Source organism: Heterodontus francisci, chromosome 13, assembly GCF_036365525.1.
Source record: "Heterodontus francisci isolate sHetFra1 chromosome 13, sHetFra1.hap1, whole genome shotgun sequence".
NCBI lineage: Eukaryota > Metazoa > Chordata > Chondrichthyes > Heterodontiformes > Heterodontidae > Heterodontus > Heterodontus francisci.
Genome location: NC_090383.1, coordinates 45,677,266 through 45,701,848, shown reverse-complemented (window position 1 = coordinate 45,701,848; position 24,583 = coordinate 45,677,266). Strand labels below are relative to the sequence as shown.

The following is a 24,583-nucleotide window of genomic DNA, read 5'->3' as shown; positions in this document are numbered from 1 at the left end:
TCCACTGAGCTCAACTGTTTCTTGCTATCGGGTAGAGTGAATCTAATTGGTTGAAGTCTGAAATTTATGGTTGTCGGGACCTCAGGAGGAGAGCGAGATGGATCATCTGGCTGAAGATGGTCACAAATGCTTCAGCCTTGTCTTTTGCACTGATATGCTGGGCTCCACCATCATCGAGGATGCGGATGGTTGTGGAGCCTCCTCCTTTGGTTAGTTGTTTAATTGTCCACCACCGTTCACGACTGGATGTGGCAGGACTGCAAAGCTTTGATTTGATCCATTGATTGTGGGATCACTTAGCTCTGTCTATTGCATGCGGCTTCTGCTGCTTAGCATGTTGCAGCTTCCCCAGGTTACCACCTCATTTTTAAACATGCAAGGTGTTACTCCTGGCATGCTCTCCTACACTCATCATTGAACCAGGTTGCTCATTTAACTTGATGATAATGGAAGAGTGAGGGATATTCTGGGCCATAAGGTTATAGATTGTAATGGAATAAAATTCTACTGCTGCAGATGGTTGTCCTGCTTTGAGCTGCTAGATCTGTTCTGGTGTTATGCCGTTTAGCATGGTGGTAGTGCCGCACAACAAAATGGAGGATGTCCTCAGTATTAAGATGGGGCTTTACAAGGACTGTGCGGTGGTCACTCCTATCAATACTGTTATCGACAGATGCATCTAGAGTCATAGAGTCAAAGAGTCATTTATGGCACAGAAGAAGGCCATTCTGCCCATCAAATCCATGCCAGCTGTCCATGGAGCTTTACTGTCAGTCCCACTCCCTGGCTCGATCCCCATAGCCTGCAAGTCTATTTCTCTCAGGTGGCCATCCAACTTCCTCTTGAAGCCATTGATCGTCTTTGCTTCCACCACCCTTGTGAGCAGCGAGTTCCAGGTCAATACCACCCGCTGCATAAAAAAAGTGCTTCTTTATATTCCCCCTGCATCTTTGACCCAAAACCTTCAATCTGTGTCCCCTAGTCCTTGTACCATTTGTTAATGGGAACAATGTTTCCTTGTCTAACTTATCGAAGCCTGTCATAATCTTGTAGACTTTTATTAGTTCTCCCCTCAATCTCCTTTGTTCTAAGGAGAACAAACCCAGCTTTTCCAATCTAACTTTGTAACTAAAATCCCACATCCCTGGAACCATTCAGGTAAATCTCCTCTGCACCCTCTCAAGGACCCTCACATTCTTCCTAAAGTGTGGAGACCAGAACTGGGTGCAATGCTCCAGTTGGGACCTAACCAGAGCTTTATAAAGGTTCAATATAACTTCCCTGCCACCGTACTCCATTTGTGAAGCCCAAGATCCCATATGCTTTACTAACCACTCTCTCAATGTGTCCTGCCATCTTGAAAGATTTATGCATATGCACACCAGGTCCCTCTGTTCTTGAACACTCTTTAGAACTGTGCCATTAAGTATATATTGCCTCTCCCTATTCCTTCTGCCAAAATACATCACCTTACACTTGGCAGTGCTAAATTCCATCTGCCACCTCTCTGCCCATTCTGCTAACAGCATCTGAAACAAGGAGATTGGTGAGGGCGAAGTCAAGTAGGTTTTCTCCTTGTGTTGATTCTCTGGCCATCCACCTTGGGCCCAGTGTGGCAGCTATATCCTTCAGGACTCGTCCAACCTTGTCAGTAGTGGTGCTACCAAGCACTCTTGGCGTTGGAAATTGAAGTCACTCACTCAGAGTACATTCTGTCCCCTTGCTACCCTCAGTGCTTCTTCTAAGTGGTGTTCAACAGGGAGAAGTACTGATTTATCAGTTAAGGAGGGTGGTAGGTGATAATTAGCAGGAGGTTTCCTTGTCCATGTTTGACCTGATGCCATAGAAATTCTCATGTTGTATTGAGTCAATATTAAGTACTTCCAGGGTCACTCCTTCCTGACCATATACCACTGTGCCACCACTTCTGGTCAGTCTGTCCTGCTGGTGGGACAGGACATACCCAGGGATGGATGTGTCTGAGACATTGGCTGTAAGGTACGATTCTGTGAGTACGACTATGTCAGGCTGTTGCTTCACTAGTCTGTCCTAATTTTGACAGAACACCACAGATGTTGGTGAGGAGGACTTTTCAGTGTCAACTGGGCTGGATGTGCTTTTGTCTTTTCCAGTGCTTCAATCGGTGCCAGGTGGTTCATCCATTTTTACTCTTATTCAAATTTTTCACAGTGGCTTAATACAACTGAGAGGCTTGCTAGACCCATTTCAGAGGGCAGTTAAGAGTCAACTACATTGCTGTGCCTCTGGAGTCACATGTAAGTCAGACAGGGTAAAGATTGCATATTTCCTTCTTTAAAAAATATTAGTGAACAAAACAGATTTTTACGACAATTCAGGGCTTGCATGGTCACCATTACTGAGATTAGATTTTTATTCATGATTTGCTTGAATGAATTTAATTTTCCCAGTTGCCGTGGTGAGATTTGAACACATGTTTCCACAGTATTTATCTAAGCCTCAGAAGTACTAGTCCGGTAACATAACCACTTTGTTACTGTTCCCACTAATCTTCATCTTTCTGTTGATACTGTTTAATTTGAAGAGGTTGGACAATTTGTTCTAATTTCCCTATATGATCTGGATTGGCATGTTCTAAGATTTTTCTTTGAAACGTATGAAAAATGGCATGCCATGTAATGCAATATATCAACAAAATATTGTGGACACAAGGTGTAATCTCTATTAATTTGATGCCACTTTCATATGTCACTCTGCAGTGATATTTTTATAAAAATTATGACTACGCTATTTAGCAAAATTTATAAATGCATGTTGTATAACAAGGGCCAGGAATTTTCTGAAACTTGGTCCCACTCTTTTAATTGGGTTTCTGCCAAACTTACAGTGAAGTTACAGCAGTGAAGAGGGAGCAGCTCCAAGGAAATTCCCAGCCAAACTGTCACTTTCAGCCTCATGAGTATCAGATGGTAGAGGCTGTCTGCTGTTATTTCCTCTGTTTCTGCAGCTAACCTAAGTATTTTTACCAGTATTTGTTAATAACTAGCATCATTCTTAAATAAATGACACAGTGCCATTACATCTCATTTTTTCCAGTCGTCACAATAGAGTGCTTGCTTTATATGGAAGGAGGAAGCTCTTTTTCAGCTTTGAAACTATACAACAAAAAGCCGTGATGTAGTTTCCTGTCTGAACTCTGAATATTTCCACCTACCCACAGCCTCTTTATATAGAACACGTGGTACAGATGTACTGTTTAGATTTTCCCTGTTTGCATGATGGATTAATAGCTTTATGTGATGGCATTTATTTTAAATGTAGTTCATCTGAAGTAAAGGAACGCTGATACAAACATCTTCATAGGTAAGCATTACGTTTATATTAACTTAGTTTCCTGTTTACAGGATTATACTAGCTAAATAAGATGGTAAAATTAAAACTAGAGTGGTATGCGTGTGGTTGCCTCTGACAGATTTGCCTGCATTCAGATTAACTCTATAATCCAGCCGTACAACCCTCTGAGACTTCTGCGCTCCTCCAGTTCTGATCCCTTCCCACCAATTTTAATCCCTCCACCACTGGTGGCCATGTTTCCAGCTGCCTAGACCTAAGCTCTGGAATTCTCTCCCTAAATCTCTTTGCTTCTCTACCCCTCTCTCCTTCTTTAAAGAGATCGTTCAAACCTTCCTCTTTGACCAAGCTGTTGGTCATCCGTCCTGATATCTCCTTATGGTGCGCAGCATCAAATTTTGTTTGATAATACTCTCGTGAAACACCTTGGATGATTTACTATGTTAAAGGCACTATACAAATGCAATTTGTTGGTGTTGCTGTTGAAATGATATGATCCATATTGAAATGTTTAAGAAATGTCTACCAAAAGCTAGCTTGTTCTTGAACTGACATGTCCTCTGACATTTATAATCTTGATGGGATGTTTTATGGCTGTACCAAAAAAGGAGTAGCAGCATGGATCTGGATAGTATAATGTCTGGTACAAGGTGCCTCAATAAACTTTATTCTAATGTGCCATCATTCGGATTGAAAACAGACTGATGTTCCAAACTGGCGAGATTTTCCACTGACAGATATTGATTCCTTGTTTTTAGACAAATAAAAGAACCAAAAGAGAAAGAAAAGCCTAACTTTACACACTGACCATACTAATGAAGGTTTTAACTAACTCTGCTTTGGTAAGTCACAGGATTTTGTATACAGTCAGAGTGCTGAGTTGAATCAGATTAACCTTCAACCTCATTTACTGAATGCTATAAGTTTCTTGAGTTCTATTGGTAACTATAGTGAAGAATATGAGTCAACGAACAGCCAGTAGGATGATATTAATAATAATAATTAATTTTAAAAACAAAAAATGCTGGAAAAACTCAGCAGGTCTGGCAGCATCTGTGGAGAGAGAAGCAGAGTTTCCAGCATTTTTTGTTTTTATTTCAGATTTCCAGCATCCGCAGTATTTTGCTTTTATATTAGGATGATATTAATAGTGAGTATGCCCTTAGGGTACTGAAGGGTCATACTGATCACCAGATAACAGGAAGAAACAAAACTAACCAACTCATTTGGAAGATGTTCAAAAGTAATCGCCTTGTCCCCTAAATATTAAAGTACCAGTTAATTTTCTTTCTTCTCATCAGATGATTGGGTATCTGCCACTTTTTTTAAAAAAAGTAAAATGAGAGAAAATGCCTTTGCAAAAAGTAGCACTTGAATGATAAGTGAGCTGTATAAAATTGTTACATGTGTAATTGGTGAAGCAGTGTAAGTGTTCAGCCCCATTGTCGCTGCTGAGCTGATGGAGAGGAATTTAGAAATAGTGGCATATATGTAAATGTGTGTTTTTGGGGTTTTAGGCATGTTTATGATTGTGGGTGTATATGTCTGTGTGAGAGAGTGTAGTGGTATGTGTGTGTGGGGGGAGGGGGTTGGTTGGGTGGGGTGGGGGGGGGGGTGCAGTGTAATTGTGTCCAGCTATGGAGGGCATAATAATATGTGTGTGGGGATGTAGTGGTGTGTATAGATTCATGTGTGAGAACTGATCATGATCAAGATTAGATTTGATGTTTTCATGCCATTTATATAGTTATCACATACGCTGTCAGTTAAGTGGGGCACAGTGTGCAATCAGGCACAGTTAGAAATGAGCTGGGGTGATAGATGAAGGATGAAAATGAAGGGATACAGAGGAAGTTATTACTGACTGCTGTCTCCTAGTGTCTGGAAGTGTAGAGGTATTTCTGTGCACATTTCGCCCAAGGTGAATTTGTTTGTTTATTTATTTATTTCTGACAGTCTAAAACACTAACTATAAATAATATGGAACCAGCCAGTGAGGTAGTGAAGAGGGTGCTACAAGAATCTTCAGAGATGGTGAGTAGTCTGTGGAACTAAATACCATTCAGATTCTTGTAGCAGCTAGAATGCTGGGATTGTGGTTTAATCATATCTTCACATTTTTTTCTGCAGTGAAAACCGATGAAAGTAATTTAAAAATTATTTTTTGTAGTGGGAGATTGGAAACATTCTAAACAAATTTTGGCCTGTTCTAATTGGACACTTTAGATTGTATTTGATAGACTCATGTTCTTGTTACGTGTATTAAATTTTGAATCTTTTAACTTGAGGCAAGGCAAAGTAAGTAAAAGAAATGCTCAGCACAAAAGACCAGGGGTGGCATTAAACTGTCTGTGTTGTACTTCTGGGTGTGACAGTGCTACACCAGTATCTCACCACAGTTTGTTTTTATCTCCAGGGAGATGCCCAGAACGACCAATTGGTATTGTCAAACAGTGACAACTTATCAACTTCCCGGATTGGTGAGTTTGAAAACAAACTAGCACATTCTCCCACCAGATGTACCAGCCTGTGGTTTTGCCTGCTGCTCTTGTGCTGATGCAAGCAAAAACTAAGTTGTTTATAAAGCACCGTGCCTCATCAACCGCTTCTTTGAAGTCATATTAGGAAACATCAGCTCTTTTGAATCTAACATTGAAAGTTTAGTGGACATAGGTTTTACAATTAGCTTGCTTAAAGAAGAATAGATTTTAAAGGCTAGCTGTAGACAATTTGATAGGAACCTGTAAAGGACTAGTCAATTTATCCATAGTGAGTGGCAGTGCATACCAGTGTGTTTGTTATTTGTATAGTGCATCTGTCTGTTAATAGAATATTGATTATGAAAATAGAATCTTGGAAACATTCTTTGTTAGATTCTTTTTTGTGGCGCAGTGGTTAGCACCGCAGCCTCACAGCTCCAGCGACCCAGGTTCAATTCTGGGTACTGCCTGTGTGGAGTTTGCAAGTTCTCCCTGTGTCTGCGTGGGTTTCCTCCGGGTGCTCCGGTTTCCTCCCACAAGCCAAAAGACTTGCAGGTTGGTAGGTAAATTGGCCATTATAAATTGCCCCTAGTATAGGTAGGTGATAGGGAAATATAGGGACAGGTGGGTATGTGGTAGGGAACATGGGATTGTGTAGGATTAGTATAAATGGGTGGTTGATGGTCGGCACAGACTCGGTGGGCCGAAGGGTCTGTTTCAGTGCTGTATCTCTAAACTAAACTAAACTAAACTATGTACGTTTCCCATGTTACTTTCTCCACATTCCTTTCCCTATGTTATTTTCTGATGTACAGATGCTAAGGTTGCAGCTGAGCTGCTCCCTTTAGATGGAGAAGCAATTAATTGTGTAAGGTCAGTTTCTTGGTATAAGTTCCATGTTTTACTTTTCAAATGGAAGGTGATCCAAACTGAACTTCAAAATGAAGAATTTTTCCCCCTTTTTTGAATCTGTTTATTAGTATCAATGTTCAATTACTGGCTTAAAGACATTCTGACAGTGTCACATGACTTGGAAATCACCAGACTGCAATATTGGGAAATATTCCTCCACCGTTCAAACTGTATTGTGTAGATCTCACCTCTGATTATTTCAAAATGCGGAGGATGGAGGAAGTATAAAAAGGGAAACTGTCATTTTAAGCTGTGGCAAGTATTCTAACCTCGCTGTGTGCTCTTGTAGGTCAGGAGTACCCCTTTACCATTAAAGTGAACCAGCTCCACAAACCGGCCAACCAACAAGCAAAGTGTGATGTGTCAGCGCTCAACTTAGGGAGAAAGCCTTCAAAGCCATCAGAGAAACTTAAACACTCTCAAGGTATGTTGGTGCAAAGTGCTTCTGGCAATAGAGGAGACCTCCTGCCATTCCAAAAAATGCGTTGGAAAGTTGAAAAATACTTTAATGTATTGCAGAATGAATTGTGCGGCCTTTTATTTTGCAAGTGTAATTCAGAGCAACCTCACACTACTCTTCTGATGAAAGGTCAATCGACCAGAAACGTGGGGCTGGATTTTGTTCTCCCCTAGGCGTCAGGGTCCATGGTGGGGGCGGGGGGGGTGGCGCCCTGTAGATGTCTCAGGGAGAGGGCCGCCACACACCCCAATGCCAGGAGGGCCCAACTAGATATTACCAGCAGCAGTGAGATCTTGTGGAGGCACCCCCCCTGCTGCTCTGTGATGGGACCCCCATTTGAATATTTAAATAAATTAAAATTAATGAATTAATGATACTTACGCTGCTGCCTGCTGCGATCTTCGGCCCAGTGGCTGGCACTCCCGTGCTTTCAGATCCCTGTCCAGGCAAACAAGGCGCCACACTGGTGGGGAGGGGGGAGGAGGTATGTTTATCAGCATGGGAGTGGGGGGAACAGGGTCAAAGTGACATCATTGGTGTAGGGGATGGTGGGAAGGGTTTGAGGTTAAAGTTTATGCAGTTTGTTGGGGCAAGGTCAGATGGACAATTTAAGTGTTTTGGTGGGGAAGAGGGCAAATAATTAATTAAATTGTTATGGGGGTTGGGAGAGGGGAAGAACCTGAGCTTTAAATATTTAAATTTACCAGTAGGGTTCAAAGCCCTTTAAAAATGGCGTCAGTGCCTGCGCACAGGCCCGCGGCCTGCTCCGGCTATTTAAATGAGCTGCTGCACGGTAGATTGCAGCGGCTCTGCGACATGTGGCCCGCACGGTGGGCTGCCGTTCTCTTCACCTGTCTCTGACATCAGTAGCGGGCACAGAAGTTTCAGCCCATTAACTCTGTTTCTCCCTGCACAGATGCTGCCAGACCTGCTGAGTATTTCTAGCATTTTTTTGTTGTTATTTCAGATTTTCAGCATCTGCAGTATTTTGCTTTTATGTCACACTACCCTAGTTGTGAACAGCATATAAGTGGGTTGCAGGTGCTACTACTGCTTTGTACTGCTGCTCTGTAACTGAAGGGCACACACGTACTTTGTTGGGTTCCCCACATAATTTCCCTAGGAATTTCCCTGTAGTTATTTTGGCCCCTATGTACATACACATTTACAGGCATACTGGTTAATATAAAATGTAAGAGCTTTTGAATCCAATGCTTCGACGGATAAAATTGCACCTTGTGTAAAGTGATACCTTTTCCTGTTACATTGATACATAGTTAAGTATGAACAAAAGCTTTTCTTTCTCCTCCAGTTGACTTAGATGCCGGTTCGAAGCACTGCAAGAAAAACAAAATGAAAATGCCTTGGCCTTTCCACAAAAACTCAGCACAGCGCGAATCCATCTCTTCTCAGGATGAAGGTCTCTTCGATCGGCATCTTAAAGACATCTGCGATCATGATGACATGCTCGTTAAACCAATCCTTGTAAGTCAACTGTTACAGTTCTTTTTAGTTAAGAGCTTACCACACAGTGAAGAGTGACACTAAACTAAACTGAGGAATCAAGCTAACTCATAGTCTAGCCTCATTATTCCAAGCATATCTGAGCTGGTTCAACAGTCAAATCAAAGTGAAGTCTGTAGAAGCTCAAGTGTCTTTCCATCTGGTGTAATCTCTTGACATTTACAAAGGAAAGTTAGTGAAAGTGTTTGAAAAGATATCACTATTTTGCTGCATGGTTTAGAATCAATTATGATTTTACAGATCCAGATGAGAGTGAGAAATTGCAAACTGAAAGCTGTTTATAAACAGATTATTTCTCGGAATAATAAAGAATTCTGTTTCTGTGTTTTACTTCACTTTAGAATATCCTGACTGTCCTGTTCCAGAAAGGACCCTCATTTGTTGGAATATTTCGAAAGTCAGCAAATGCCAAGGCTTGCAAGGAATTAACTGCAAAACTAAATGCGGCAAAAGAAGTCACCCTGGAGGAGGAGCCTGTCGTTCAGTTGGCTGCGATCTTCAAGGTAGATTAGTTTAAGACCCCCTGCTCTAAAGAGGCACTGGACTGGGCAACACCAACCCAACAGTTCAATTTCAGTTATTTTTCCATACTAGCAGTCCGCATGACTAAATGACTAATTATAAATATGTGGTTGCAGGATTTCCTACGTCATATTCCAGATAGTGTGTTGGTGACTGAACTGTACGACAGCTGGATGACAGCCATGGAAAAGGAGAATATTAATGAAAGAATTGAGGAGATCAAAAAGTAGGTATCACCCTACAGTAAGAGATCAGTCGCAAGTGGAGGCAGGGGTGGGGGCTCTCCTTTGCTTACATCCTGTTATTTGTTCAAGTACCATTTACACTCTGGAATCTCCCTGCTGGGCTATGATACCAAATTGTTTTTCAAGTCAAAGTCACGAATATATTCAAAATATTGTGTGTATCATATACTCATTGTAACCATGATATTTACTGTTATACTTCTGCCATTACATTTTGTTGAGTGACTCAGAATAAAATAGCAGTAAACAGGATCAGATGGATGCGTACAAATAAAAAAGCTAAGAAAGCGGTTAGGAAAATTAATGGCCTTGATAGTCTATAGCATGCTGCACAGCTACTTGTAATAAACCAGCATATCTTCTGACTTACAGTGAGCAACACCTAGGAGATATGATAGGGTGGAATCTTATGCTCTCCCCATGGCGGGTTTGGAGGCAGGGAGAGCATCAAGTTGGATGGGATAGTGGTGGGTGGGGGGTGCAGTGGTTACCGCCACCATTCCGCCTCTGCCAAAATTTAGTCCAGGGCGGGAAAGCCTATGAACAGCCTTCCTACCCCACCATCAATTGAGGCCCTTAACTGGGCAATTAACTGCCAATTAAGGGCCTGTTCCCACCGCAACCGCAATTACCCATGAAGCACAAGGCCCTGTCACTGCAAGGGAAGCACCCTCTGAGGGCCACCCCCACTGCCCTTGCTGCCAACAGCCCTCTTCCCTCCCCCACGATCCCCACCCCGTGAGACCCCTCCCACCCTGATCTACCTGAGGCCTGGATCCAGCAACGTTCCTCAGCCTCCAGGATGGTCACCTCCAGCAGCAACCACCACCTCTGATTGGCCGGCAACTTTTCAAGGGTGGAACTTCTGTTGACAGGGTCCTAAATCCTATGGAAGGCCCACCGCTGTCCACTTAAGTGCCTGATTGACAGTAAATTCGGCAGGCCTTCTGCTGAAGAGGTGAAACAGGGATCTCAGCATCAGTTTCTCCTGACATCGAGACCTCGCCACCAGCATAAACCGCTCCACCCCCACCCCGCCCATAGTTTTTAATGTTTCAGCAAAATAATTAATTAAATATAATGGAGTGCATGAGCATTGTGTTTTCTGAAGTATATAATCAATCACTCTTCTGCTTTTTTCAAACGAATCACAAGTAATCAACAAAGATAACTGTTCTGGGCATCTGACTGTTGAATAAGTCTCCAAATAAGTGCATTTTTCTGCACACTTGACTTACATGATACGAGATATTCTGCTAACTTTCAAAATCATTAAGTTAACTCTGTTCAAACCAGTCACAAGACACTGAAGCCCATAGCGGGGAATTTCTCAATGGAAGTTTAGAGAAGTGCTGTTTTTTTGGGGAAGTGTTTAATTGAGTAAGCAAAGCTTCAATCGGTAGCTAACCAAATGGGAACTCCTTATGTTTTCCATTAGGCTTCTGACAAAACTTCCAAGCCACAATTGTCTCTTGCTTCGCTATTTGTTTTGTGTGCTGTACTACATCAATAAACATTCTGAGGTGAACAAGATGGATGCCTACAATCTCGCCATCTGCATCGGCCCAAATATGCTCTGGCCCAACAAAGTTGCAACTGCAGAATTACAGAAAGAAGTCTCTGTAAAGGTAAATATATTGTGTGCTTTTGACCTGGGAGTTTTGTTTCCTAGATGTGCAAGATTAAGGCTAGGTTTTGTTTAATCCTATGATACAGAAGGGCATTAAGAATTTTTGAGATTACAGGAAATTCAGTTAGGCTGAACAGATGATTTTTGCTAGCCATTCTAGCAGACATTCTGATATAAATCCCTAAAGATACACTTTTTTTCCCTAACTAAAGATGTGCAGAAGGCTTGGAGTTCTCTGAATTAGTTGAGTGTTAGTGTGACACTTGTCATAACAAAATCACAATAACTAAACTTTTGGACACCTCTCCGAACTCTCATTGCCCAACCATTTATCTTCTCTATTTATTATTTTTCTTTCCCTCTATAAGGCAGCTTGGAATATTTTCTATGTCAAAAGCTTAATATAGATGGAGAAAATTATTGTTGCTTGTTCATTGTGTGGTAGTTTCCTTTGATATCATAAACATCAATTGCTAACATGGGATACCATAATCTTTTGCACATCATTCACTCTTACTTGATTATTAGTCACCTTTTCGAAGAGTAGGAATTCTAACAATAAAAGACAATGGTACCTAAAGCTATTGCAATCTGTGTAAAAGCTCCTTTTTAAAATAGCAGTGCCAAGGAGATGTAGCATATGTGAGAAAGGCTTAATCTGAAAAGTAACCAAGCTTAGAGTGGGGCAAGTCATGCAAACTATTAATTGTTGATTACGTTATTTACATCTGGGTGATTTCTGATGTTGATGATAGCAAACTTCCTTATACCAAATATCATCACATGATATCAAGTAGGGATAGAAATTTTCCGATTATGCACAGTATGGGGGAAGCTAGTTAGGCTAGTAATGTAAAGAAGCTGCTTTTAATTTATTATAGTGCTAAAAGAGTATTTTGGAGCAGGCCTATTCCTGTGCTATCAAATATCAAGGAGCAATGAAGGACTGAAAAAGCAGACTTTGTGGCATTCATAGGTTCTTAAGGGAACAGTTTTGCAGTGATTGCTTCTTAGTTAGTGGTTGTGCCTGTTGTCACCTTTTGCATTTTAATATATTTTTTAAAAAATATCTCCTAAAATGTCCTTAAAACCAAAAATACTTGCTGGAGAGCTTTTCACATCAGTCATTTGTTCTGACAATTGATTCTGGTATGATTATCAACACCAAGCCAATTTTATTTTCATTACAGGTTGTGCATCTGATGCAGTTTCTGATTGAAAATTGTTGTCTAATATTTGGTAGTGATATAACCACACTCCTGGGCGAACCAGTGCAAGTGCTATCAGAAGACACTGATATCTCAGGTATGTAGAACATGCATTGACTCATGCATCACATTAAGAAGAGAGCTTGATTTACATAGTGCAAGACACATAAAGCACATCACAACCAATGAATTACATTTCAAGTATAGTCTCTATTATGTTGTAGGCAAACATAGCAGCCAGTTTATATGCAGCGAGTTCCCATAAACAGCAAACAAGATGTTTTTATTTTGTTTCCTGATGAATGCACATTGGTCAGGACACTGGGAGAATGCTCCTTTTTTTGAACAGTGCCAAGGGATCTTTTACATCCACCCAGACAGGCAGACTGGTTTAACGTCTCATTCCAAAACGACGGCCAGGATTTTACCCAAGGCGGACAGGAATCGGCCACCGACTGAAAAGCCAGTGGTGAACCCGCCTCCGCCTCGCCTGGGGATCCGACCCGTATTTTGCGGGTTGCTGGGCTTTGATTGGTGTGAGGTGGGACTTCCACCCGCTTGATGTAGGCCGTCCCGCCGAATAGAGCTACCGGCCAATCAGCGGCCTGGCAGTTAACTGTCCCAGCAGCGACACCGGGAGCGATGGCCACTGCTGGGACTACAGCCCAGCTCGAAGAAGAAGATATCGGGGAGCCTGGAACAAAGGTGAGTTTTGGTTGCCTTGCCGGGGGTAATCGGTCATGACCCAGCGAGGCAAAGGTGGTTGATTGGGGAGACGGGGGGGCGTGTTGGGTGTTGGGGGGGTTGGGGCAGCGGGGGCGGCCCTCCATCAGGCACGGGGTGCCCGATCATGAGGGCCCCCCCCCCACCCCACGGGACGTTCGAGAGCCGCCTGCTTTTGTCAGGCGGCTTCTCCTGGTCCTCGGCTGCCCGACCAGCTATGAGTGAAATCCCCGTGGAGACGGGCGAAGGTCCTTAAGTGTCGGTTAAGTGGCCACTTAAGGGCTTTGATTGGCCTGGGGTGGCCGGGCCATTTTTTGCCACCGCCACCCTGCGTTAAGTGGCGGCGGAGGTGCGAATGGGTCAGCCTCCCGCTCCATCTTACGCCATTCCTCACCACCATCCCGCTCTTTGGGGGGCGTAAAATTCAGCCTGACATGTCTGACATTACAGCATGTCCCCATTCTACACTGAAGTTTCAGCCTAGATTGTGTACTCAAGTCCTGCAGAAAGGACCCATGACCATCTGTCTTAGAGGCAAGACTGCTACCAGCTAAACTAAGCTGACAAGATATTTTTATTTTATTGCATTCTTTAAAATTTGCTACACCCCATGACAGGAGACCCATTCAGAAACTTTGCAAATGAGATCTCAAAGGCTTCTCATGTGGCCTTTTGTTTGCAAAGTTCCAGTGACCGTTTAATATTGATAGCCTTGAAAGCATAAATGGCAGTGGATAACCAGAGTAGTCCATAGAATATAACTGAAGTGTTTGTCATTTTGTTTACAGACATGCTATCTTCTCAGCAAAATGACTCTGCCTATGACAGCACTGACCAGGATGATTGGAAAGATGTGTGGAATGAAAAAAGGCGACGTGCAAACTCCAGCTGTTATCAAACATTGAGGAGCAATGAAGGGCTGAGAATGGAGAGAAAGCAGAATTGTCAAATGGACGTTGAAGCTGGATACTGCACTACAGCTTCTTGCAGCACTGAATCAATGGATGCTACCAGCAGAGCATCCTTGAGACCTGAGACACCATGCTTGCCTGCATCCAATATTGAACGGTATACTGGGAGAACGAACAGACGCTGCTCAGAACCAATATTAGGTGTCAACTCCATCCCTAAAAAGATCGACCAGCAGGAGTTACTGGCAAGAAGCCATGAGGATTGTTCCATCTCACGTGATGGCCTATATTTTAATGGTCAACCAATTGCGGAAAACTTTAGCAGCAGAAGACCAACCAACCATAATGCCAGCTCACATTCTGGGCTTTCCACAGCCTCTTCTTCGAAGGCTTCTTCAATTTCTTCATTGGCTAGTTCATATTCAAACCTGTCAGAGAACTCTGTTTTTATGTACTCTCCACTTGTTTCCCCCACTTGCTCCAGTCAGGAGAATTCCTCCTTTTCAGAATATCCGGAAAAACTACAAACAAATTTTTGCCAGGTTCCTGATAACTGTGTGAAACCCACAAAAGAAAAAGCCAAGAAACCTCTAAAGAAGACTCAAAGCTGGAGCCCAACAAGGACATTTAACACAAACCTGGAATCCTGCAAAGCAAACATTCTGAAAGAAAGCCTCCCCACTTGTGAGACAGTCCATGAGGACCAAGTCAGTGAGAGTGGCACTGCCAGGTACAGGACTCGCTTAATTTCTGTTGATGAAGTCTTGAAGCAAGTTGATAGCAAAAGGTGTTGTAGCCCACCTTCTTATACTAAAGCTGTTGAAGAAAATAATGCACCTGTTGCTACAATGAAGGAAATGACTGTGAAAAACATGAGAAGATTGTCCCAGCTGGAAGAAGCCAAGAAATTGCGTGGTCAATTTGTTGCTGGGCAGAAGAATAGGCCTTGTTCTTTAACAGAGGACTTGATCTATCCTTCATGCCAAAATCATATTGCAAACAATTTTGAATCTTGCAATAAACAGGCTCAACCTACACCTGTTAATCAGTGTGAAGCATTGCACGATCATTTTGAAAACAATTTGTACTCTACAGGATTTGAAAAGACACAGCATTACAGGGGGAGAGCTATGTCTGAATCTGCAAGTAGGGGCAAGCATGAACAATCACACAGATACTTCAGGCAAAACTTTGAGGGCTATGAACAGATTCAGCATGCTAAAGAGTCCTATGTGTAATGTGTGCACAAACAATATCCTAATGTTCTTTCCATGTTAGTGTTCAGTTAATGCACTAATACAGTCTAAAAAGCTGCTGTTCACTGCTATGTTCTTATGTTGTAACTTTCAATGTATTTAGTATTATGGAGTAAAATGGCATGGTAATGTACCATAATCTGAAGTAGAATCTTTGAAATTCCCTGGGGGCAATTTTAACCTAACTTGCTGTGTGGGAAACTAATAGGATCAGGCGGAACCCTAATTTTACAGCCCATTCAAATGGGGGAAACTTTAACCTCCCCCACCAGTTGGGAGACTGATGGGATCAGGTAAAATGTTGATTTTACACCCCACTCGATTTTACTGTCCATTAAAGCCAATAGGTAATATTGGGCGGGATATAAAATCAGCTTAGTTTCCCACCCAGCAAGTTGAGATAAAATTGCACAACCCCAGCTGTATCTAATAAATAGACAATATTGAGAGGAACATCTGCATGATGCAATTTCAATAAGAAACTGTAGAAAGGATTCAAAGTTATTAATGTGAGTCATATTTGAGGTAAAATTGCTAAGCAGCACATATATTCATGTAAATATTGTAAATGAAAGTCATCAGAAGTCTTTATGCATGTAATGTAAATTGCAAAAATTTCAACCTATTTTCACTACAATAAAAAATATGTTTCCACTGGGCACCATTCTATTTGTATAATATTTTTAAACACTTGCTCTGTAAATACCATCATCGTACCGCATGGGAGATTGGTTAAGAAGGTAAGAGCCCATGGGATCCAAGGCATTTTGGCAAATTGGATCCAAAATTTGGCTTAGTGGCAGGAGGCAGAGGGTGACAGTCGAGGGTTGTTTTTGCGAATGGAAGCCTGTGACCAGTGGTGTACCCCCGGGATCTGTAGTGTACATTAATGATTTAGAAGTGAATTTAGGAGGTATGATCAGTAAGTTCGCAGATGACTCGAAAATTGGTGGTGTTGTAAATAGTGTGGAGGAAAGCCTTAGATTACAGAACGATATAGATGGGCTGGTAAAATGGGCAGAGCAGTGTCAAATGGAATTTAATCCTGAGAAGTGTGAGGTGATGCATTTTGGGAGGACTAACAAGGCAAGGGAATATACAATGGATGGTAGGACCCTAGGAAGTACAAAGGGTCAGAGGGATCTTGGTGTACTTGTCCATAGATCACTGAAGGCAGCAACACAGGTAGATAAGGTTGTTAGGAAGGCGTATGGGATACTTGCCTTTATTAGCCGAGGCATAGAATATAAGATCAGGGAGGCTATGATGGAGCTGTATAAAATGCTAGTTAGGCCACAGCTGGAGTACTGTGTACAGTTCTAGGCACCACACAATAGGAAGGATATGATTGCCCTGGAGAGGGTGCAGAGGAGATTCACCAGGGCGGCACAGTGGCGCAGTGGTTAGCACCGCAGCCTCACAGCTCCAGCGACCCAGGTTCAATTCTGGGTACTGCCTGTGTGGAGTTTGCAAGTTCTCCCTGTGTCTGCGTGGGTTTTCTCCGGGTGCTCCAGTTTCCTCCCACAAGCCAAAAGACTTGCAGGTTGATAGGTAAATTGGCCATTATAAATTGTCACTAGTATAGGTAGGTGGTAGGGAAATATAGGGACAGGTGGGGATGTTTGGTAGCAATATGGGATTAGTGTAGGATTAGTATAAATGGGTGGTTGATGGTCGGCACAGACTCTGTGGGCCGAAGGGCCTGTTTCAGTGCTGTATCTCTAATCTAATCTAAAAAATATTGCCTCGGCTGGAGCATTTCAGCTATGAAGAGAGATTGGATAGGCTAGGGTTGTTTTCCTTAGAGCAGAGAAGGCTGAGGGGGAACATGATTGAGGTATACAAAATTATGAGGGGCATTGATAGGTTAGATAGGAAGAAACCTTTTCCCTTAGCGGAGGGGTCAATAACTAGGGTCATAGATTTAAGGTAAGGGGCAGGAGATTGAGAGGGGATTTGAGGAAACATTTTCACTCAGAGGGTGGTTGGAATCTGGAACACACTGCCTGAAGAGGTGGTAGAGGCAGGAACCCTCACAACATTTAAGAAGTATTTAGATGAGCACTTGAAACGCCATAACATACAAGGCTAAGGGTCAAGTGCTGGAAAATGGGATTAGAGTAGTTAGGTGCTTGATGGCCGGCACAGACACGACGGGCCGAAGGGCCTGTTTCTGTGCTGTATAATTCTATGACTCTATGATCTTATGTACCCTAATCCAGTTGGTGGCTTGATGTTCTGTACAAGTCTTCCAAGACGCCTGTAGCCATCAACTGAGATCAAGATACTTTAAGTCTGAAAAATTGATGCTATTAGGTGACGCTGAGATACATCACTTATGAGGTAAAGGTGCTGCTGTACATAGACACACTGGGAGGAATTTTAACTTTGAGGAGCATGTGGGTTTGGGTGCCGGTGGGTGTGTGAAATCTGTAACAAATGCAAGCTTGTAAGGAAACCAGTGCCAACCCACTAACTTCTGTGCTTAATTCAAGCGTGTTAGACTGCTTGTGCATAACCCCATTGGGAGAGACAGGTTACTAATTAGCATATGCCAATTGCTCAATTGAAGGAATAGTTCAACTCAACTTTAGAAACTCGTCAGTGAATGCAAGGTGAAAACCCAACAGCAATTGAGAGGGCTGATTTAAACATATGGAAATACTGCAATAAATACTCAGTGCCCACCTCTGCTTTTTTACGTACAAGTGAGAAAATGTTTGTTCACAGTACTTTAGCTGAGAGTTTACCTACTACACTTTGCAGGTTTACTGAATCACATCTGGATGAGTGGCGCTTTGGCTGACTCAGATTGGACCTTGGATGAGAAGCAATATGACCAGCACCAATAGCAGCCTGCTGATGAGAGACCTGTAGCTGGACAGCAACAGGGGATGAGCAGCAGCTTGCTGTTCAAAGATCTGTAGCTGGGGAGCAGAGAGGGGAGCAGCTTGCTGGAGGCACTACCAGCATGACAGAGTCTATAGGCAGATGCTGAGTTTCCCTGAAATGTCAGACAGCAGTGCTTCAGGAGGCTCAGGTTTTTTCAGCAGGTGGTGGCAGACATCTGCAGCCTGTTAGAAGAGGACTTTTTATTTATTTTTATTTTTTATTTAGAGATACAGCACTGAAACAGGCCCTTCGGCCCACCGAGTCTGTGCCGACCAACAACCACCCATTTATACTAACCCTACAGTAATCCTATATTCCCTACCACCTCCCTACATTAGGGGCAATTTACAACGGCCAATTTACCTATCACCTGCAAGTCTTTGGATGTGGGAGGAAACCGGAGCACCCGGCGAAAACCCACGCAGACACAGGGAGAACTTGCAAACTCCACACAGGCAGTACCCAGAATCGAACCCGGGTCCCTGGAGCTGTGAGGCTGCGGTGCTAACCACTGCGCCACTGTGCCGCCCTTGACTTGACGCCTGCTGAACCTGGTGACCATGTGTTAGTCAAAGTCTCCACCGTCCTCAACCTTTTTTGCCTCTGGATATTTCCAAGGCGCTGCTGGATCTATATTCAGGATTTCCCAGTTGGCAGCCCACAAACGCATAAGACAGATGACTGATAAGCTGTTTGCCAGAGCAGGCAATTATGTGAACTTTGCCTGCAGTGATGCCAGCGTTATGGCCATGTGGTGTGATGTGGGTAGTTCTCACTGTTCAATTCTCCACCTGACCGCAGCAAGTGTATTTCTATTAAGATTTAGCCCCTTGGAGTTTTATTTTTCAAATAAACAGACAGCGACAGGTTTTCCTGTAGGTTTTTTAAAAATAGAAAGTCAATTGTTTATTGATCAATACGCCTTATCCCAAAAGTGGCGCAACCGCATCCACTCACACATACGCTCACACACACACATGCACAAGAAACAGACAGAGAAGGGAAAGAGGTAGGTGGGTTTGAGTGGGGAAGAAGGATTATGATAAATCTGTTGAATTCTCTTGAGATTCAAGTTCTAGATAATTGTAGGCCTGATATGATTGTAGATTTCTCTCTTGATTGAAGGTTCTGTTGAAGATGGTGGGTCACTTAAAGCCCGCCCTCTGCTGTATTGTGTAGATTTTGGATTTTTCAGCAGGGCAGCTGTATTCTGGCTTGCTGGAATGCCAGCTGTTACAAGTAGCTTTACCTTCTGGGTCAGACTCTCTCTTTCTCTCTCTCTCTTTCTCTCTTTCTGGCTGTCTTTTTTAAGGTAAAACTGTCACTTATCACTCCTGTTAGGAGACATTCTGATTTCCCTCCCATGGTGATCACACAAATGCCCAGGACATGGTTACTTCACACCTCCTTTCTTTTTGAAAAAGACCTTCAATTCTGGAATGTTTTTAGGATAGGTGTGAGATGGGTTTCATTAACAACTTTTGGCTTTGAAGATTTATCTTTGTCTTTGCCAGACTGTTTGAATACACAAAAGTTAATCCCCTTTTCTGCAGTGGCCATTTTGGACCATTGTTCACTTTTTAAAAATAAAAATACATTTTTTAAAGACAAAGTCTGTTTTCTCATAACTCTTCAAAGTTACTCCAAGGATGTTGTATCATCGCAGCACTGATGTGTGTGACACCTTCGCAAAAAGGTAAAAAAGAGAAAGCCTTGGTTTTCATTTTTGTGTTTTTTTAGGGGGGTTTAGAAAGAGAGAAAAAGAAACAATAAGATAGTTTAGGATCACACCACTTTACACATTCATTTCATTTTCTCCTCAGGCTTCCCACACTGAGTCTGATATCAATTTGATTTAGAAAATGTTCTTCACATTCTGGACAGTGTGTCCCAATATGTGTGAAATTTTTAGGTTGAATTGTTGGAGGAGTAAACTCCAACAAACAATTCTGGTGTTTTCAACTTTTAATTTTTCTGGGAAAATGAGTGGATTGTGGTCCGTATTAATTTGAATCTTTTTGTGCCCGTTATTGGCACAAACGGGCCAGACGGGGTATACCCAAGGTTATTACGGGAAGCGAGGGAAGAGATTGCAATGCCTTTGGCGATGGTCTTTGCGTCCTCACTGTCCACTGGAGTAGTACCAGATGATTGGAGGGTGGCAAATGTTAAATTCGGTTAGGTTTACCTTAGCGATGGGCAGGGACAGGTATATACCGCAGGGCAAGAATTATAGCTGGGGGAAAGGAAATTATGATGCGATTAGGCAAGATTTAGGATGCGTAGGATGGCGAAGGAAACTGCAGGGGATGGGCACAATCGAAATGTGGAGCTTATTCAAGGAGCAGCGACTGCGTGTCCTTGATAAGTATGTACCTGTGAGGCAGGGAGGAAGTTGTCGAGCGAGGGAGCCGTGGTTTACTAAAGAAGTTGAAGCGCTTGTCAAGAGGAAGAAGAAGGCTTATGTTAGGATGAGACGTGAAGGCTCAGTTAGGGCGCTTGAGAGTTACAAGCTAGCCAGGAAGGATCTAAAGGGAGAGCTAAGAAGAGCGAGGAGAGGACACGAGAAGTCATTGGCGGATAGGATCAAGGAAAGCCCTAAGGCTTTCTATAGGTACATCAGGAATAAAAGAATGACTAGAGATAGATTAGGGCCAATCAAGGATAGTAGTGGGAAGTTGTGTGTGGAATCAGAGGAGATAGGGGAAGCGTTAAATGAATATTTTTCGTCAGTATTTACAGTAGAGAAAGAAAATGTTGTCGAGGAGAATACTGAGATACAGACAATTAGGCTAGATGGGATTGAGGTTCACAAGGAGGAGGTGTTAGCAATTTTGGAAAGTGTGAAAATAGATAAGACCCCTGGGCCAGATGGGATTTATCCTAGGATTCTCTGGGAAGCCAGGGAGGAGATTGCAGAGCCTTTGTCCTTGATCTTTATGTCATCAATGTCGACAGGAATAGTGCCGGAAGACTGGAGGATAGCAAATGTTGTCCCCTTGTTCAAGGAGGGGAGTAGAGACAGCCCTGGTAATTATAGACCTGTGAGCCTTACTTCGGTTGTGGGTAAAATGTTGGAAAAGGTTATAAGAGATAGGATTTATAATCATCTTGAAAAGAATAAGTTCATTAGCGATAGTCAGCACGGTTTTGTGAAGGGTAGGTCGTGCCTCACAAACCTTATTGAGTTTTTTGAGAAGGTGACCAAACAGGTGGATGAGGATAAAGCCGTGGATGTGGTGTATATGGATTTCAGTAAGGCGTTTGATAAGGTTCCCCACGGTAGGCTATTGCAGAAAATATGGAAGTATGGGGTTGAAGGTGATTTAGTGCTTTGGATCAGAAATTGGCTAGCTGAAAGAAGACAGAGGGTGGTGGTTGATGGCAAATGTTCATCCTGGAGTTTAGTTACTAGTGGTGTACCGCAAGGATCTGTTTTTGGGCCACTGCTGTTTGTCATTTTTATAAATGACCTGGATGAGGTTGTAGAAGGGTGGGTTAGTAAATTTGCGGATGACACGAAGGTTGGTGAAGTTGTGGATAGTGCCGAAGGATGTTGTAGGGTACAGAGGGACATAGATTGGCTGCAGAGCTGGGCTGAGAGATGGCAAATGGAGTTTAATGCGGAAAAGTGTGAGGTGATTCACTTTGGAAGGAGTAACAGGAATGCAGAGTACTGGGCTAATGGGAAGATTCTTGGTAGTGTAGATGAGCAGAGAGATCTTGGTGTCCAGGTACATAAATCCCTGAAAGTTGCCACCCAGGTTAATAGGGCTGTTAAGAAGGCATATGGTGTGTTAGCTTTTATTAGTAGGGGATCGAGTTTCGGAGCCACGAGGTCATGCTGCAGCTGTACAAAACTCTGGTGAGACTGCACCTGGAGTATTGCGTGCAGTTCTGGTCACCGCATTATAGGAAGGATGTGGAAGCTATGGAAAGGGTGCAGAGGAGATTTACTAGGATGTTGCCTGGTTTGGAGGGAAGGTCTTACGAGGAAAGGCTGAGGGACTTGAGGATGTTTTCGTTAGAGAGAAGGAGGAGGAGAGGTGACTTAATAGAGACATCTAAGATAATCAGAGGGTTAGATAGGGTGGATAGTGAGAGTCGTTTTCCTCGGATGGTGATGGCAAACACAAGGGGACATAGCTTTAAGTTGAGGGGTGATAGATATAGGACAGATGTCAGAGGTAGTTTCTTTACTCAGAGAGTAGTAGGGGCGTGGAATGCCCTGCCTGCAACAGTAGTAGACTCGCCAACTTTAAGGGCATTTAAGTGGTCATTGGATAGACATATGGATGAAAATGGAATAGTGTAGGTCAGATGGTTTCACAGGTCGGCGCAACATCGAGGGCCGAAGGGCCTGTACTGCGCTGTAATGTTCTATGTTCTATGTTATTCCCTTGTTCAAGAAAGGGAATACGGATAACCCTGGGAATTACAGACCAGTCAGTCTTACGTCAGTGGTGGGCAAATTATTGGAGCGGATTCTGAGAGACAGGATTTATGATTATTTGGAAAAGCATAGTTTGATTAGAGATAGTCAGCATGGCTTTGTGAGGGGCAGGTCATGCCTCACAAGCCTTATTGAATTCTTTGAGGATGTGACAAAACACATTGATGAAGGAAGAGCAGTGGATGTGGTGTATTTGGATTTTAGCAAGGCATTTGATAAGGTTCCCCATGGTAGGCTCATTCAGAAAGTAAGGAGGCATGGGATACAGGGAAATTTGGCTGTCTGGATATAGAATTGGTTGGCCCATAGAAGACAGAGGGTGGTAGTAGATGGAAAGTATTCAGCCTGGAGCTCGGTGACCAGTGGTGTTCCGCAGGGATCTGTTCTGGGACCTCTGCTCTTTATGATTTTTATAAATGACTTGGATGAGGAAGTGGAAGGCTGGGTTAGTAAGTTTGCCGATGACACAAAGGTTGCTGGAGTTGTGGATAGTGTGGAAGGCTGTTGTAGTTTGCAACAGGACATTGACAGGATGCAGAGCTGGGCTGAGAAGTGGCAGATGGAGTTCAACCTGGAAAAGTGTGAAGTGATTCATTTTGGAAGGTCGAATTTGAATGCAGAATACAGGCTTAAAGACAGGATTCTTGGTATTGTGGAGGAACAGAGGGATCTTGGGGTCCACGTCCATAGATCCCTCAAAGTTGCCACCCAAGTTGATAGGGTTGTTAAGAAGGTGTATGGGGTTTCATTAACAGGGGGATTGAGTTTAAGAGCCGCGAGGTTATGCTGCAGCTCTATAAAGCCCTGGTTAGACCACACTTGGAATATTGTGTTCAGTTCTGGTCGCCTCATTATAGGAAGGATCTGGAAGCTTTAGAGAGGGTGCAGAGGAGATTTACCAGGATGCTGCCTGGACTGGGAGGCATGTCTTATGAAGAGAGGTTGAGGGAGCTAGGCTTTTCTCATTGGAGCGAAGAAGGATGAGAGGTGACTTGATAGAGGGGTACAAGATGATGAGAGGCATAGATAGAGTGGATAGCCAGAGACTTTTTCCCAGGGCGGAAAGGGCTATCACCAGGGGGCATAATTTTAAGGTGATTGGAGGAAGGTTTAGGGGAGATGTCAGAGGTAGGTTCTTTACACAGAGAGTGGTGGGTGCGTGGAATGCACTGCCAGCGGTGGTAGTAGAAGCAGATACATTAGGGACATTTAAGCAACTCTTGGATAGGTACATGGATGATAGTAGAATGAAGGGTAGGTAGTTAGTTTGATCTTAGAGTAGGTTAAAGGGTTGGCACAACATCGTGGGCCGAAGGGCCTGTACTTTGCTGTACTGTTCTATGTTCTATGTTCTAAACTTTGAAATGAAGAGCTAACAGGAGCCCTAATGCTTCCTTTTTCTAAAGTGGAACATTTCTTTTGGGGTCTGTTCAGTATTTTTTGAGAAATAGCCAATTGGTCTTTCCAAACCTGAATCATCATCCTGGGGTTGGACAGTGTCTTCTCCAACATCACTGGCGTCAATGGCCATTTTAAAAGTTTTATTGAAACACAGGGCTGCCAATATCAGGTTGTTTGTTGGAATCACTTTCAACTTTTCAAATGCTAGCTGGTAGAGCTCTCACGACACCACTTTTGCATTTTTCTTTAGCAGGTCTGTCAGGGGAGCAGCTAAGGTGCTGAAATTGGGAACAAATTTGAGGTAGAACCGGCACATTCCTTGGAAGCACATGATTTCCTTCTTGGGTTTTGGAATGGGGAAATCCACTACGGTCTGCACTTTTGCTGTCCTTGGCAACACTTGACCTTTGCCCACAATGTGGCCTAAATAGGTGACTTTGGCTTTTGGCTAATTCGCTTTTTGCCAAGTTGGCCACGAGGTGAACATTCTCTTGGCTTTTGAAAAATGCCTGCAAATGATTTAAATGGTCTTTCCAGGTGTTGCTGAAAACTAGCAGGTTGTCGAGGTAAACGGCACAATTATTTAGACCAGCTATCACTTGATTCATTAACCTTTGGAATGTGGCTGGGCATTTT

At 43.0% G+C, this 24,583-nt stretch overlaps 1 protein-coding gene across 2 annotated transcripts; it reads left to right on the top strand.

Annotated features, from left to right (window-relative positions):
• Nucleotides 1–3,215: 3,215 nt before the first annotated feature.
• Nucleotides 3,216–15,860, top strand: tagapb (T cell activation RhoGTPase activating protein b). 2 transcript variants are annotated; one of them, XM_068044771.1, is made up of 11 exons: nt 3,216–3,342; nt 4,089–4,172; nt 5,287–5,364; nt 5,747–5,810; nt 7,012–7,146; nt 8,495–8,667; nt 9,048–9,209; nt 9,345–9,454; nt 10,912–11,101; nt 12,294–12,408; nt 13,823–15,860. In XM_068044771.1, exons 2-11 carry the CDS (start codon nt 4,146–4,148, stop codon nt 15,181–15,183), a joined length of 2,415 nt encoding a protein of 804 aa, XP_067900872.1. In that variant the 5' UTR covers nt 3,216–3,342; nt 4,089–4,145; the 3' UTR covers nt 15,184–15,860. The 2 variants fall into 2 exon arrangements, with proteins under 2 accessions (XP_067900872.1, XP_067900873.1); XM_068044772.1 differs by lacking the exon at nt 5,287–5,364.
• Nucleotides 15,861–24,583: the final 8,723 nt, after the last annotated feature.

Coding starts and splice junctions, on each gene's coding strand:
- tagapb (XM_068044771.1), top strand. CDS start 4,146: ATGAAGGTTTTAACTAACTCTGCTTTG. Junction 5,365..5,746: donor TACAAGAATCTTCAGAGATG/GTGAGTAGTCTG, acceptor TTTTATCTCCAG/GGAGATGCCCAGAACGACCA. Junction 9,210..9,344: donor AGTTGGCTGCGATCTTCAAG/GTAGATTAGTTT, acceptor ATGTGGTTGCAG/GATTTCCTACGTCATATTCC.